The following is a 13,780-nucleotide window of genomic DNA, read 5'->3' on the forward strand; positions in this document are numbered from 1 at the left end:
TGCTTACAGAATCCGTGCTGTGCTCAAGCGCAGAAATCACTAAAGCCCAAGTCCCTGCATACTAAAAATTCTTGAAAGTAAAAATGAAAGGAATTGTTAATGGAATTTCATTTCCAAGAACCTTAGGTGGGTGCAGATTTGAATGAGAATTAATCTTGGTATTTTGCTTTATAAATTAATATAAGAACGGCTGGATGAAATGAGATTTTTTCTTTGTCTCCATCCGGATGTTGTCACGGAGTTTAAAAAGGTCAAAATCAGCACATTCATTTGTTTTATTGAAAGTGTTCCCTTTGCCTTCCAAACACACATCTGGGAACATTGAAGTTTTCCCTATGAGGGGGCCACCTGCTACCAGGTTACATATGAACCCCCGAAACTGATCTCCATTAACTAAAAGCAACCTGCAGTGAAGTTCTAACCCCTCAGGGCTGTGGCAGAAAATTCTAAGGGCTCTCGGCAATTTGTAATTCTGTTTCCAAATCTGAAGAGATCTTCTGAGCAGCCATGGCTGACCACGTAGATGTGATTTACATGGTGCACGCTCCTGCCATGCCACCCCCTTGCCCCAAATCCTGCCCTGAGTGGGAGCTGCCCCTTGCCCACATATTGTGGGAAGGCTCCAAGCTTAGGACAAAAGTACTACATGCTGCACACTGTACATTCAAGGACCCCAGAAGGTGGGTCCAGCCACCTCCTGAAGCCCCCCTCCCTGAACCCCCTTATCTCAGCTCCATTATTCCCCTCGCCCAGGGTGGGTGATCATTCTTTTTCCTTCTAACCAATCCAGAATCTAAGAGACTGGCTAAGAGGCTGTAGCTATAGTCTAAGGCATTTTTTTTACCATAACCTTTTCCAAATTACACTTGCTAACTCATTTTTAAGGTGTCGCTCCCGTACCCCTCTTCCTACCATACAATCCTTCTTCTGGGAGACCCAGCAAACAAAATAAAGCCTCTCTGGATACAAACATCCCAGAAGTTTGGGGCACATTTCCATATTTGGGGCAGGTGGAAATTCCCGGAACAGGAGTGCATTTGGCAGTCCTGAATGTTGGCCTTTCCGGACCTGATTTCTCGGCAGGCTTCCATGTCGAGGTAGGGACTCTGGAACTTTCAGAAGCAGCAAACAAAAATGTCACCCGTAATTTGGGCGCTGACACCATGGGAAATATGAGAGTGCCTTCTTTATCTGCAAAATCTCCAGAAGCTTCTAGTTTCACGCGGGAGGCCTGATTTGGGTTGTTTTGTCCTGAGTTCTGCAAAGAACTGGACTGGATGCCTTTCTTGGTTCTGTGAGTGGCCAAAGGCTAGACAGTGAGTCGTAACCCCCTTCCCTGACATCTGCCCAGCACTCTACAGTTTGTAAAAGACTTTCCCATATTTGGTCTTGTTTTACGTTCATCAGTGTCATTCGTGGAGAGTCCTCCTTGGAGGCGAACATCAGCAGTATCCCTCTGAAAATGTGGTTGTGTCGTCCTGGGGAGCCTAATAACCCAGGAGTCAGAGGCAAAAATCTGCAACAATTTCCAGAAATTAGAGCTGCCCTGATGTGGTGAATCTGTGAAGTCCAAGTGTGCTGAATCACACTGAGATTCATTTCCATGATAATAGTAATTAACATTTACTGAGCGCTGGCGCTGTGCTAAGTGCTTCATGTTTGTTGTTTCATGCAATCCTTAGAGCAGCTGCTTCAGCAGTGTCTGAGCCTGTATTATCTTCAGTTCATGGGTGAAGACACTGAGGCCTGTGGTGTAGCTAATATTCCTGCAGTTACACGGCTTGGGAATGGTGCAAATCGGGTTTGAACCCATATCTAACTCCAGTGACTCTCTTCTTGATTTTCACACTTCATACTGGAAAAGATTTATGGTAGAAGGGTGCAGCGGAGGAGGTGAATGATGATGAAGCTGTTGATGATAGTGGTGGTGATGGTGATGATGATGATAGCGATGGTGAGTGTGATGATGGTGATAATGAACATGGTGATGGTGAGGGTGATGGTGACCATGGTGATGATGGTGGTGGTGGTGGTGATGATGGTGATGATGGTGATGATGGTGGTGATGATGATTGTGGTGATGGTGGTGGTGATGGTGATGATGGTGATGATGGTGGTGATGATTGTGGTGATGGTGGTGATGGTGATGATGGTGGTGATGATGGTGATCATGGTGATGATGGTGGTGATGATGGTGATGATGGTGGTGAAGGTGATGATGATGGTGATGGTGATGATGGTGATGATGATGATGGTGGTGGTGAAGGTGATGATGGTGGTGATGGTGATGATGATGGTGATGGTGATGATGGTGATGATGATGATGGTGGTGGTGAAGGTGATGATGATGATGGTGGTGATGGTGATGATGATGATGGTGGTGGTGAAGGTGATGATGGTGGTGATGGTGGTGATGATGATGATGACAGTGACAGTAATGATCATCATGATGTTGGAGACTGTGAAGAAGGTGATGATGATGATGGTGATGATGATGGTGATGATGGTGGTGATGGTGATACTAGTGATGATGGTGATGATGGTAGTGATATAATGATGTTGATGGTGGTGATGATGATGGTAATGATGATGATGATGGTGGTGGTGAAGGTGATGATGACGGTGATGATGATGGTGATGGTGGTGATGATGGTGGTGATGGTGGTGATGATGGTAATGATGATGATGATGGTGGTGATGGTGGTGATGATGGTGATGATGATGGTAATGATGATGATGATGGTGGTGATGGTGGTGATGATGAAGGTGATGATGATGGTGGTGATGGTGATGATGATGATGACAGCAACAATAATGATCATCATGATGTTGGAGACTGTGAAGAAGGTGATGATGATGATAGTGATGATGAGGGTGATAATGGTGATAATGATGAACATGAGGATGGGGATGATATGATGATGGTGATGGTGATACTGGTGATGATGATGGTGATGATGGTAATGATATAATGATGATGGTGATGGTGATGATGGTGATGCTGATGATATTGGTGATGAGAATGGTCTTGGTAATAATGGTGATATTGTCTTTGAGAACAGCCAAAAGTCAGATCTGATGAATGAGCAAGTTGGAGAAAGAGAATGGTGTCTTTGATTCAAAATGAGGCGTCAATAAGTGGAAGAGATTTACTTCTTTCTTCTCTTGTGTCCATAACTTCGCTCTGAGAGTAGTTCCCAAGGGTGAGCAGCCACAGTATCCCAGACACGGGCACCTCATGGGAATAGACTGGCCTCCCAGTGTGGTGACCAACCATCCCAGTTTGCCCAGAACTGAGAAGGTTCCCAGGATATGGGATTTTCAGTTTTAAAACTGGGACAGTCTGGGCAAACCAGGGTGAGTTGGTTACTCTTCTTCCCAAATTGATTTTGGGGTTACAAACCGTGGTGTGTATAGTCCACTGTAGTTATTTTATGACCATCTTTTTGCTTCATAAGCAGAGACCCTAAACTGGAAGAAGTCCTTTGTCTGAATCCAGCCTGAAGATGAATTTTGTTTGTTATCCATGTATATCAATGGGGAGATTTCACACAAACAAATCCAGTATCCTGACTTCTCTTGAAAGAATCAGAAGATCAGGAAGTCTTCCGGCCCAAATTCTTATCAGGCAGCAACCAGTGGAATCCTTTGGACCAGCACAAACTAGGGTTCATAATAGTTTCTACCAAATCTGTTTCACCCATTTGTTTTGCCTGCCCAAACTCTGCAGGCATCTCAGTTGAAATAATGCTTGTAATTTGCACAGTGCTTGGCACTTAGGAAGTACTTGGCTATTTTAGTTTATGATTCCTGCTTAGGAATTATACCTGTCAACTCAAGAATACCACAATCTTTCAGCAATAAAAAGGAATGAAGTGTGATGCATATTACAACAGATGAACCTTGTACGCATCATGCTAAGTAAAAAAGCCAGCCACAAAAGACTACACATTACAAAACTTCATTTCTATGAAATGTCAGAATAGGTAAATCCATAGAGTGAGAAAGTAACTTTATGGCTGCCCGGACTGGGAGGGATCAGGGGTGGACAGCTTAGAAATACAGTTTCTTTTTAGGGTGATGAAATGGTCTAGAATTGATTGTAGCGATGGTAGCACCATTCTATGAATCTACTAGACATCACTGGATTATACACTTTAAATGGGTGAATGGTAGGGCATGTGAACTATATCCCAAAGAGCTGGGGGTGGTTTTAAGTGCTGCAGCCTAGCTCAGCTCCAAGTGCAAATACTGCACCCCTCTGAGGTCATAAGGCTGGACGGATGAAGAGAGACACAGAAGGCTTGGGGGAAGCAGGGGGCTTGAACCAGTCCCTGGTGGGATCGCAGAATTTAGAGACAAACAGTCCAGGTTTGAGTCACGACACCCGGGACCGCCATTCCATCCTGGCACCAGGGTCCTCCCTTTTTTCAGCCACGTTTCAGCACCAGTGCAGCCAGCGTGCTGGGTCCCCCTTCACACCACTAGTTCCAGCCTCAGGCCTTTGTCTGCACCATCGTCCCCTTGTGGGCACAACTTCTGTCACTTTCCTCGCTGATCCCCATCCACAGTCTCCTTCGATAATAATAATAAAGCAGTAATTACAGACATGTCCTCCCAGTATCCCTATGTGATGGGTGCTGGGCTGGATATGTCCAAGTCCTACCCCCTGGTAACGATGAATGTGACCTTGATGAAAATGGGGTCTTTGCAGATGTGGTTAAGGTAAGGATCAAGCTGAGATCATGGTGAATCAGGGTGGCCCTAGATCCAACCAGAGAGTCCTTATGAGAGATGGAAAAGGAGACACAGAAGAAGGCCATGTGAATTGGAGGCAAAGATGGAGTGACACAGCCACAAGCCAAGGAACGCCAGGGGCGTGGCCACCACCAGGAGCTGGAAGAGGCAGGAAGGATGCTTCTCTAGAACCTTAGGAGGGAGCACGGCCTGGCGACACCTTGATTTCAGACCTCCGGCCGCCGGAACCATGAGAGGACACATGCCTGTTGTTTAAAGCCACCAAGTTTATGATGCTCTGGAACAGCAGCCACAGGAAACTGAGACAGGATGCTGCTGTTATGATCGCCTTTTTAAAGAGGAGGAAGTGAGGCCCAGAAAGGTTAAGAAGTTTGCCAAGGACACACAGCTAATGAGTGGCAGGCCGTGGATTTGAATCAGGGGGTTTGTGCTGTTACCTTGTCCATCCCACCCCCTGGCACAGCTGGGCAGAGACCCAGGAAGGGTTTCAGCGAGCATTTGACAAACAGGGGGCAGCGTCTGACGTTCGATTGTCTGAAGGCTCTCCGGCCTTGTGACTGTAATTATCTCTCACTGACCCTCAGAGAAGCCTTCTTCCTTGAATTTGCCAGAAAAACCGCAAAGGCGACAAACTAGCTCTCGTTCCCTTAATCACTTGAAAGAAGGAGGCAAGATCTCTTTCCTCCCCAGGCTCTTATTTATCCAATATGTCAGGAACTCCGCGTGGGACACGGGATTCGTACGACCGGATTACTGCTTATGCTTCGTGAAATGAAATCTACAAAGCTGAGGGAAAGCAGAGGAAACTGGAACATTCTCCACTAATTTGCAAAAGGTCTGCCTTAATCGGAGGGATCAGCCCAGGGGCAGTTCAGGGAGCCTCTTGGCTGCTGCTGTCAGGTTGTACCCGTTTGATGTGGACCTCACACTCCACTGGATTCTCCCAGACTCCTCAGCAGACACGCTCGTGAATGATTAAGGCGGAGGTAATGAAACCTTGGCTGAGGGACTCGGCTAGCCCAGGGCAGAGAGAAAGCACCCAGCCGACAGCTGCAGTGCACATGCCCCGCCGACAGCCTCCAAAGCCTGCATTTGGTGCCCTTAAAATCTCGTAATTCAGACACTGTATTTGCTGGTAGAGACAAGAGGCAAATTTTTTTTTAATCCCAATTTTACAAGGAAACTTGAAATAGGGAATGTGAAATACTTCTAATTTTATATATTTGTGTATGTGTGTTGATAATGAATTTAAATGGTTGTTATCATAAAATATATATATATATTTTTTGGCTGCATGGCTTGTGGGATCTTAGTTCCCAACCAGGAATCGAACCCAGACCCTCGGCAGTGAGAGCACGGAGTCCTAACCGCTGGACCGCCAGGGAATTTCCTTCATAAAACATATTATTGTTATGTTTGCTACATCAAGCTGCTTCTAACTACCCTACTCGTTTTCTTCAGGTTTTTTTTTCGGTTGGTGATGGGCCCAAATGCCTCCTTGCTGTCTATCTGATTCCTTCCAAATCCTCTTTAACATACAGATTAAATTTGATGCTCGAGCAATGGTTCAGTGACTGTAAGCCAAGCCTTACCACAGTTATTCATTTAATTCTGAAGTGTTGGGGGAATTTAAACGCTTGATGGAATTAGTCATTGGGAAATGCAAATTAAAGCACAGTTTCGCTCACTAGGATGGCTAAAATCAAAAAGACGGATAATACCAAGTGTCCGCATGGGTATGGGGAAACAGATCTGTCTGTATCGGTGGTGGGAATGTAAAACGGTAGACCATTGTTAGAAGACAGTTGAGCACTTTAGTAATGCATTAAAGGTTCACTTGCCATACAACCCAATGATGCTACCCTCAGGGGTCTAGAGAAAGGAAAACACCTGCTCACATGGAGACAGGTGGGCAAACATTATGACGCCACACTATCCATCATCACCGAAAACTGGAAATCAATCCAAATATCCCTCAACTTGAGAAAAGTAAACAAATTGAGGGATAGTCAGAGGACAGAACACTGTTTGCAGTAAAAAGGAAAAAAAACTACCGATGCATCAAGCAACTGAGATGCAAACAGCCGGGTGCAAAAAAACTACACACTGTAGGAGTCCATTGTACGAAATTTCTAGAAACGTCACAACTTTATTTTTTATTTTTTATTTTTTTAAAGATCAAATTTATAGAGAGAATGTTTTGCTTATCTCTTTTAAATTTATTTATTTATTTATTTATTTATTTACGGCTGTGTTGGGTCTTAGTTCCTGTGCGAGGGCTTTCTCCGGTTGTGGCAAGTGGGGGCCACTCTTCATCGCAGTGCGCGGGCCTCTCACTATCATGGCCTCTCTTGTTGCGGAGCACAGGCTCCAGACGCGCAGGCTCAGTAATTGTGGCTCACGGGCCCAGCTGCTCCGCGGCATGTGGGATCTTCCCAGACCAGGGCTCGAACCCGTGTCCCCCGCATTGGCAGGCAGATTCTCAACCACTGCGCCACCAGGGAAGCCCCAAGACACAGCTTTAGAGACAGAAAGCCAATCAGTGATTGCCTGGGGACCGATGTAGGAGCAGAGCTTAATTGCGAATGGCCCGAGGGGAACTTAGGCTGATGGAAATGTTCTGAAACTGCATGGTGGTAAAGGTTCCACAACTACATAAAGTCACTAAAATTCATCAGACTACGGATAAATTTTACAGTGTGTATATTTTACCTCAAAAGGGCCCTGGAGAAGCCATCAGGACTAAGGGAGTAGATTCCATTCTACCCGGATCAGGGATATGGGCTGTGGTTTGTGTTTGTTCAGAAAAATCAGTACCAAGTGAAAATTCTCCATTTGCTGCAATGCTGTGTATTACCAATGTTCGCCACTAGGGGGCAGTATCATCCATTACTTCTGTGGTCAGTGCCCAGTCATCAATGCGTAATTATGGCCGAGTAGGATTCATGGGGGACTTTGAACAGATTCGGGCAGGTGGTGTTGAAAAGGAAAATAAGTTCTCTGTGCCAACAACTAGAGTTGGCATTAATTGGGCACTGAGATGTAGGAGCTTTCTGGCCTTCGCTGAACTATGCCTGAGGCAGCCCAGAAGTTCAGAGTGGACCACTGGTCCTGCCACTGGAGAAGGCCTGGGATACTAGGTGTGACTGTGTCCAAGCCACTGCCCACAGAGCTGAGGAGTCTCCCAGCCAGTCAGGTTCCCTCCCTCCCACCCCTTTGCCACCGCCAGTGAGGGCACAGCCCCTAAACTCGCCAGCTGGATTCTCTGACCCTCAACTGGCCTGATACGAGGACACAAAACAACTATTGGGGTTCATTCATTAGCATCCCCTTGACGAGACGTGGGGCAGCTTTTGTTGCCCAGATTCGACCACAGTGCCTGCCCTGTTCCCGAGCCTGACCACCTTCTGAAACCCAAGATCCTGCTGACAAATTCCCTGTTGGCTTGAGTTATCCAGAGTTCATTTCTGTGCTCACAACCCCAGATTCCCACTTGAGAAAACCTCTCCATACGATTTTGATGGGAAAATCCAAGAAAGCCCACCTCTACAATTCCCTCCCCTTAGAGCCCAGGGCTGTTGTCTCAAGAGTTCACTGTTGGTACCTTGTGCCTCTGAGTTAGAATTTCTTTCCCTGTCCCTGTGGTTCCCACTGAAGCCCCAGTGCCCGTGGCAGGGGTCGTCCAGTTAGTTCGGTCCACCGTGCTTGAATGTGAGCGTGTTTACTGGAGGGCTTGCTTGTATTCAGGTGGCCGCCACGCCTGGCTTCTCTGGGGGATGCGTCAGCAGGCGTCCTGCTAGCTCCTGCAACAGACAAGAGCTGGGATTTCAGCGGTGCACAAAATTTATTTATCACACTCACGCAAAGCTTGGTGCAGGTCGTCGACCTGTGCTCGATTCCATCCAGCGACTTAGGGATTTAGCTCCCCCCATCCTGCACCCTGCATTGCCCCACCAGGGAGACAGAAAGCAGAGAGCCGGCCCGCTGGCTTTTACCTGCCTCAGCCCAGAAAGGATATACATCAATTGCACTCACTCACGTTTTATTGGCTGCAGGCGGTCTGGACACCTGTTCTTCCCAGTGACTCAGGAAGGAGGGGAGGTCCGGGTACCGAAGCACCCCTGAAATGTCTGTCATACACGGTGTGTGTGGAAGGTGACAGAAAGGGTCCTAAGAAGCAGAAGCAACACAGGGGCCACTGGCCACTTCTGTTCCCTTCATAATATCGCTGGGGTGGGCTCTGCCCTCAGGACTAGCCTTTCAAACATCCTTGACTCATAGCGACAGCACCTGTCTATACTTCTGTGAGGCAGAACTATTGAAAACAGAAAACGACTACAACTTTGGAGAAATAAAGTACGTTTCTCATTTCTCAACTATCTCCTTTCTTGGCTAGGTTGCAAAAAAAATGTGACATTTCTCCGGGAAGTTGACGCCTCATATTCCCATGTGCCATCCCAAAGGGCAAGCCCGTGTAATAGCTCAATTACAGCGCTAGACCTTCTGGAGACGCTTGCCTTCTTAAATTGAATTGTTTTCTTGTTTTAAATGAACATTTTGGAATAGAATCTCCATCTTGTATTAGAAGCAAATTGACAGATAAGTAAAGTTCGGCTCCTGCACCCCAGTTTGCACGGAGAACGGATTTCAGGTAAATGAGGTGGGAGTTGGGTTTCCCGGTAGTGACAGAACCCAGAATTATTGGTCTGTTACTGCAAGCCCGCAGCGCTGTTAGCGGAGGTCCTCAGGGAGGGAAGGAAATTTGCTCAGCTACCGTTTGAGACAAGTTGCAGCTCCCCAGGATTGATTTGCTAAATGGTTTACTATTGTGCATCTGTGTTTCTCCCGTGCTAACTGCTGGCAGAAACTCGGAGCTGCAATCCGAAGAAGAATGAGGCTTTTCACTTCTCGTGACTAATGCGGTCAGCACAGTTCTCCGCAATTGGAAACCCACATGCCTGGACACGTGGAGGTCATTTCGGCAAGACCAGCTACCCTTTGTGTTCTGACCCTCCGGGTACCCCCAAGAAAACCTATGAAGACTCATGTGACAGCCTCATTAAAAAGTAATGGACCACTTCCAACCAGAGATTCGGGCGTCATCGTGGCCACGTGCCCTAGAAAGTGCGGAACCTTGTTTGTTACCTTCTATTTTCCACGTGCAGTGGGTGCAAACAGGGGTGGGATTCAAACTCTTTTCCTATTGGATTGGCACAGGCTCCAGCCAATCAGATCAGACCAGTGGTGGGACGCTGACCAATCAGAAAGGGCGTGGGTGACCCTGCAGAATATCGGCGCTGGGTGGGAACCTCCATCCATCAGACCAGATGTGCAGAAACAAAGCATCACTGGCTTTCCTCTTAAGTCGCCCTGATTTGTGCCTCTCACCTCCCATTCCATCAGGCCAGTAGAAAACAAGTTCATCCCAATCCTTGGAATTTCTATCCCTTCACATTTTTGTAACAGCTCCTGTCTCTCCTGATGCTCAAACCAGTGCTGCGGCAGTGAGAGCCATCTGGGTTCCTGGTCCTGATCCACACAGGTCCCCCAGAGCCTCCGTCGTTCCTAGATTGTGGTCTCTGCACCTACAGTTGTCTCTATGCCACACCCAAGGTCCCAGCCTCTTTGCTAAGGTTGGCGCCATGAGGCAACAACTCCTTCTAGGATCTTGATTTTGTTCCCTGGGGGAAGCAGCCCAAGATTCCTCTTCTTCTTCCCAATTCACGACCGCCTTCAAAAAGCCTCCCAATTCTCCTGCCCTAAATGCTTTTAGAACATAAAACCAGAAAGACTGACAGGCAGTATCTGTTTTCTATCTCTTCCCCGTACATTTGTGGAGCTCCTACACTGGAGAACAGGATGCCTTCCTTCTTGGAGCTTTCATCCCAGACATGGCCCCAACACTGAAATGGAACACATAGTGTCCTAGGTGATCAGAGCTCTGGAACGCACAGCAGAGAATGGGGATGGGCAGGTAACATCTGGACAAAGGTGCTCGGGAGGTGAGGATGGAGCCACGTGGATGTCTCGGGAAAGCATTCCAGGCAGGACAGTGGGTACAAAGATTCAGTCGCGTTCAACGCACAGCAAAGAAGCGGTGGTGTCTGGAAAGCACGTGGAAGGGAGAGAAGTAGGAGAGGAAACCAAAGAGTCTGAAGGCGTCCAGATCCTGCAGGACTTTGCCTCCCGCTCTGTGTGGGGTGCAAACCAGGAGAAGGTTTGAGCGGAGCAGGACAGGATCTCATTCGGGTTTCAAAGGGCGCACCCCTTCTGCTGTGTGGAAAGTAGATTCTCTCGAAATAGGATCCAGCCCCCTAGGTTAGATGATGCTGGACCCCAGCGCCGTCCTCCTCCGCCTATCAAGGGGTCTCTTGTTGGCTGTGGGGTGGGTCTGTGCCGGGAGCAGAGCCCATCCCGTACAAGGATCCCTTCCTGTTCCCCGAAATGGGAAGGGAGACAAGTTCGCCTCACAGCATCCCATTGATCTGTGCTTTGAAAATCGGAAGAGATACAGGATCCAACAAAGAACTCCTGTGCTAAGAAAGAGTCAGCCAGGAGGGGTCACTAATTAAGATGCAGCTCGAAAGGCAGCCAATGGGCTGAGACTATAATTAATGAGACACCGTCTAGGATCATGCAGGGCTGGGAACACGGCGTTCGTTCTGAGAGTCACAACAAGCGGCATTCACAGCAGGAGATGGGGGACGTCGCCCTCACTCCTGGACGTGGAGAGCGGACGGGGGGCCCTGGAACAGACACCTGACCGGTGGTCAGCATCCGCTCAGCCCAGCCTCTGACCTGGGGCAGAGACATCTCATTGCCTCCGTGGCTTTATGAAACGACAGTAAAAAAAAAAAAAAAAAAAAAAAAATCACCTCCTTCTGCCCTGATGCCAGAGAGGTGGATTGTATAGGATTAAAAAAAAGTGCTTGGACCGCTTTGGAGGAAAGGTGATTCCTACATTTGGGGGATTATTGTAACTTTTCCAGTGCAAAGAAGATAATTCATCTTAAGAAAGAGTCTAGGTAATTACCTGGCTTTAAAAAGGCATTTTCACATCCCCACTCCTAGGTATACTCGCCAGAGTGGTATACTTCAACCACACACAAAAATCTTGCACTCAAATATTCGTAGCAACATTGTTCGTATTAGCCAATAGTAGCCACAACGTGGTCCAATAACGACCCAGATGTCCATGAGTTGATGAATGGATACATGCAATGAGGTCTATTCATACCCTGGAATATTATTAGGCGATAAAAAAAGAACGAAGCACTGACACAGGCTACAGCATGGATGAACCTCGGAAACATGATGCTGATGGAAATAAGCCAGACACAAAAGACCATACAGCGTATGAGTGCATTTATAGGAAGTGTCCAGAAGAGGCAAATCCATAGAGACAGGAAGTAGATTGGTGGTTGCCAGGGGCAGAAGGGAGGGGAGGTTGGGGAGTGACTGCTAATGGACATAGGGTTTCCTTTTGGGGGGTATGAAAATGTTTTGAAACTAAATAGAGATGATGGTTGCAACTGGCATTTACATGTTAGATCGGTGAATTGCAGCATCTGAACTATATCTCAGTAACACTGTGTTTTCTTTAAGGACCTTTCCTGAGATGTATAATATATGCATTTGCTTTTTCAAAGTCAGTTTACAGCATCTTTAGAGATAGTGCTGTCAGATAGTGTAGGGGCTTGGAGCCAGTGTTCCATCTTCTCTCCCCTCTTCACCCCCTCGCTTAGCAGCTGTAGATTCTTTAGCAGGTTACTTAAACTTTCTGCAACTCTTAAACTTTTTTCTAACCTAGGAAGTGGGGGAGAAGGGAAGTACCTGCCTCCTGGGGTTGTTGCAGGGAGGAAAGACGTCAGCACATGCAAAGAAGCCTGGAACAGCATGCAGTACTTGGAAAGGCTCAGAATCACAGTGGGCTGTGAGCTGGCCTGTGCGGGTGTTGGTACCGTCACTGGTAGAGTCAGTGCTGTGTCAGCTCCGAGGGCTCTTTTGCATAAAGGCAGGAGCTCACGTTGAACTGCTTGGCTGTCAGAAGACTGGAAGGTTCAAATAAAGTCCTCTGGGCCTCAGTTTTCCCATCTGTGGTAACATCAACTCTTTCTACTCTGCCATGTTGACGATCAAAGTGGCAGTAATCCACATGAAGTTTCTCTGCAAAGGATGAAAGAGACATTCTTATGGATTTAATTATGCCCCCCGAAAAGAGATGTTGGCGTCCTAACCCTCAGAATCTGTGAATGTGATCTTATTTGGAAAGAGGGTCTTTGCAGAAGTCATCAGCTTAAGATGAGATCACTAAAATGGGCCCTAATCCAACAGGACTGGTGTCCTTATAAGAAGAGGGAATTTGGACACCACACACAGAAGACCACAGATGATGGAGGTGGAGATTGGAGTGAAGCGTCTACAAGCCAAGGAACACCAAGGACTGCCAGCCCCACTCAGAAGCTGGAAGAGGCAGGGAAGGATTCTCCCCAACACGTTTCAGAGGGAACGTGGTCCTGCCAACGCCTTGATTTCGGACTCTTGCCTCTGGAGCTGTGAGAGAATGAATTTCTGTTGTTTTAAGACCCCCAGCTTGCTAACCTATATAAGAACAGCCCTAGAAAATTCACACGGGCATAAACATAAATGATGATGGAGGTCGTGATGATTACTGTGAGTGCCTGACACATTGTAGATGCCCAATAAATACGAGCGGGTCTGATTATTTATGATTGTGTCCTGGAGCCTGTGAGCCATGCAGGAAGCTCTTCTGCCTCAGCTCCGAAAGCCCCGTCTGCGCTCTGCTCTGGCACGCCGGACTGAGAGACCTTCAGTTTGTATTTATTTTATTGTATTGTATTGTATTTATTTATTTTTTTTATTTATTTATTTATTTTGGCCACTCTGCACAGTGTGAAGGATCTTAGTTCCCCTACCAGGGATCAAACCCGTGCCCCCTGCAGTGGCAGCATGTAGTCCTAACCACTGGACCGCCAGGGAAGTCCCACCTTCTGTTTTCAGA

The 13,780-nt window shown here is 47.2% G+C and overlaps 2 protein-coding genes across 4 annotated transcripts in view; one reads left to right on the top strand and one right to left on the bottom strand.

Moving 5' to 3' along the window:
• Positions 1–13,780, top strand: part of TMEM132C (transmembrane protein 132C) — a 382,473-nt gene that overhangs the window by 323,685 nt on the left and 45,008 nt on the right. The window lies entirely within an intron of this gene.
• SLC15A4 (solute carrier family 15 member 4) overlaps positions 1–13,780 on the bottom strand; it is a 186,729-nt gene that overhangs the window by 36,938 nt on the left and 136,011 nt on the right. Inside the window, exon 9 of one of the 3 annotated variants that reach the window (XM_082418258.1) lies at positions 12,101–12,924. The exons of 1 other annotated variant lie outside the window; for it this stretch is intronic. In XM_082418258.1, coding sequence (XP_082274384.1) covers positions 12,734–12,924 — 191 coding nt within the window. In that variant the 3' untranslated portion in view covers positions 12,101–12,733. Of the gene's footprint in view, positions 1–12,100; positions 12,925–13,780 lie in introns of those variants that run through there. One more of the 3 variants, XM_082418269.1, reaches the window with a different exon arrangement.

The sequence above is a fragment of the Balaenoptera physalus genome, assembly GCF_965194825.1.
Source record: "Balaenoptera physalus genome assembly, chromosome: 12".
Classification (NCBI taxonomy): Eukaryota; Metazoa; Chordata; class Mammalia; order Artiodactyla; family Balaenopteridae; genus Balaenoptera; species Balaenoptera physalus.